The following is a 2,500-nucleotide window of genomic DNA, read 5'->3' as shown; positions in this document are numbered from 1 at the left end:
TGTGTGTCTCTGTGTGTGTATATGTGTGTGTGTGTGTGTGTGTGTGTGTGTGTATCCTCTGTGTCTGTGTGTATCTCTGTGTGTGTGTGTCCCTGTGTGTGTGTGTATCTCTGTGTGTGTGTCACCTGTGTGTGTGTGTGTGTGTGTGTGTGTGTGTGTGTGTGTCTCTGTGTGTGTATCTCTGTGTGTGAGTGTGTGTCTCTGTGTGTGTGTGTCCTCTGTGTGTGTGTGTCCTGTGTGTGTGAGTGTGTGTGTGTGTGTGTCTCTGTGTGTGTGTGTATCCTGTGTGTGTGTGTGTGTATCTCAGTGTACATCCTGTGTGTGTGTGTGTGTGTGTGTCTCTGTGTGTGTGTATCTCTGTGTGTGTCTCTGTGTGTGAGTGTGTATCTCTGTGTGTGTGTGTGTGTGTGTGTGTGTGTTTGTGTGTGTCTCTGTGTGTGTGTGTGTCTCTGTGTGTGTGTATCTCTGTGTGTGTGTGTGTCTCTGTGTGTGTGTGTATCTCTGTGTGTGTGTGTGTGTCTGTGTGTGTGTGTGTGTCCTGTGTGTGTGTATCTCTGTGTGTGTGTCTCTCTGTGTGTGTGTCTCTGTGTGTGTGTGTACATCCAGTGTGTGTGTGTGTGTGTGTCTCTGTGTGTGTGTCTGTGAGTGTGTAAGAAGTTTTTAGGTCTTTGTTGGCATGAAATCGTTTATCAATAAAGTTGTAGATTGTACTGTTTGTGTCCCGACCACGGGTCCCGGTCCCGGTCCCGGCCCCCAAGATTTATCTGTTGCCGCGGTAACGGGTCACTGGGAGACGGTTGGCGGAAAGATGCCAACGGGTGCCGCCCTCCAAAACCCCTCCCACCAGTCGTACCGAGTCCTCTTTGTTACCACGGTGATGCGGTCGCCGGGACGGCTCAGGTCGCCGGGCTGCTGCCCCGAGAACGGCGGGATCGCCGTGGACGACGAGCTCGCCACTAGCTCCGCCCCCCTGACAACAACAGAGGTTTTTAAAACAATAATAAAAAGATGTTGAAAGTTTACTACAAAAAAAAAATTACAATTTTTTTTTTTATATATTTTTTTAAAAAATAAAAATAAAAGGTAAAATAAGTTTTAGAAAATTCAAAACAATAAAATAAATATTTTGAAAAAATTTTAAACTGTTAAAAGAAATGTAAAAATAAAAAATAAAAAACTTACAAAATATAAACTAATATAAATTTTAAAAAGATTTGTAAAACAGTAAAAAAAAAATCAAACTACGAAAATAAAAAAAGGTTTTAAAAAATTTCTCAAAATTTTTTTTTAAAATGAATTAAAATGGTAAAAAAAAAATGTTATAAATAAAATGTAAAAAATATAAAACAGTGAAAAAAAAAACTTAAAATAAAAATAAAGAGTTATTAATATTATTTTAATAACAATTAATATATTTATAATATAATAAAATGTAATAAATATTTTATTAATTATTTGATCGTCTGTCTATAGAATAGAATAGAATAGCCTTTATTGTCATTGCACTGTGAAGGTAATAACTAAATTGAGGGTGCCTCACAGAGCCACCCTTGCACCACACAAAAAAACAAACGACATATGTGCAATATGCTCTCATGTAAAATAGTATCTACTAACATAATATAAAATATATTTATTATTTGTGTACACACACACACACACACACACACACACACACACACACACACACACACACACACACACACACACACACACACACACACACACACACAGAGTATTTGAGGGTTTATGTGACAGCAGTGTGTAGCTGCCACCAGAGGAGGGAGCTGCAGCCTCAAACTGAGACATTATGCTGCAAAAAATATAAGGTTTCTGTCTGTAACACACCTCTCATTCCCCCTGCTTTGGTGTTCCCCTCTCATTCCCCATGCTCTGGTGTTTCTGGAAGGTAAACTCACCGGAGGTCTCAGATTTATAGACGGAGATACTCGGTAGAGGACATTTTTAGTTGGTGGTGGCTGGTACCGGTCTACCGGTGGCTGGTACCGTCTACCGAGGGGGCTGGTACCGGGTCCACTGGGGCTGGTACCGGTCTACCGGGGCTGGTAAACACTCGCTGCTCTCTTTGAGATGGCGCTGGAGGTCTGGATGGAGGAAGAGACGTCTGAGAGAGATACAATACAAATGTTAGACATAATTATGAATAATTGCTGACAAATTCTGCTTCGTACATATATCTATAAAACCCACCAGACTCCATGTAAATAATCAGGACTTTAGCATGTATAGAGCCAGCATATCTCCACCAGACTCCATGTAAATAATCAGGACTTTTAGCGTGTATAGAGCCAGCATATCTCCACCAGACTCCATGTAAATAATCAGGACTTTTAGCGTGTATAGAGTCAGCATATCTCCACCAGACTCCATGTAAATAATCAGGACTTTTAGCGTGTATAGAGTCAGCATATCTCCACCAGACTCCATGTAAATAATCAGGACTTTTAGTGTGTATAGAGCCAGCATATCTCCACCAGAC

At 40.8% G+C, this 2,500-nt stretch overlaps 1 protein-coding gene across 1 annotated transcript in view; it reads right to left on the bottom strand.

The window, feature by feature from the left end:
- Positions 1–783: 783 nt before the first annotated feature.
- sh3yl1 (SH3 and SYLF domain containing 1) overlaps positions 784–2,500 on the bottom strand; it is a 20,839-nt gene continuing 19,122 nt past the window's right edge. Inside the window, 2 exon segments of the mRNA XM_028590162.1 lie at positions 784–970; positions 2,015–2,105. Of these exon segments, the coding sequence (XP_028445963.1) occupies positions 784–970; positions 2,015–2,105 (278 nt within the window).

This window comes from Perca flavescens, chromosome 10 (assembly GCF_004354835.1).
Source record: "Perca flavescens isolate YP-PL-M2 chromosome 10, PFLA_1.0, whole genome shotgun sequence".
In the NCBI taxonomy this organism is placed as follows: domain Eukaryota; kingdom Metazoa; phylum Chordata; class Actinopteri; order Perciformes; family Percidae; genus Perca; species Perca flavescens.
The sequence above is the reverse complement of the archived record's forward strand: the minus strand, read 5'-3'. Positions and strand labels throughout refer to the sequence as shown.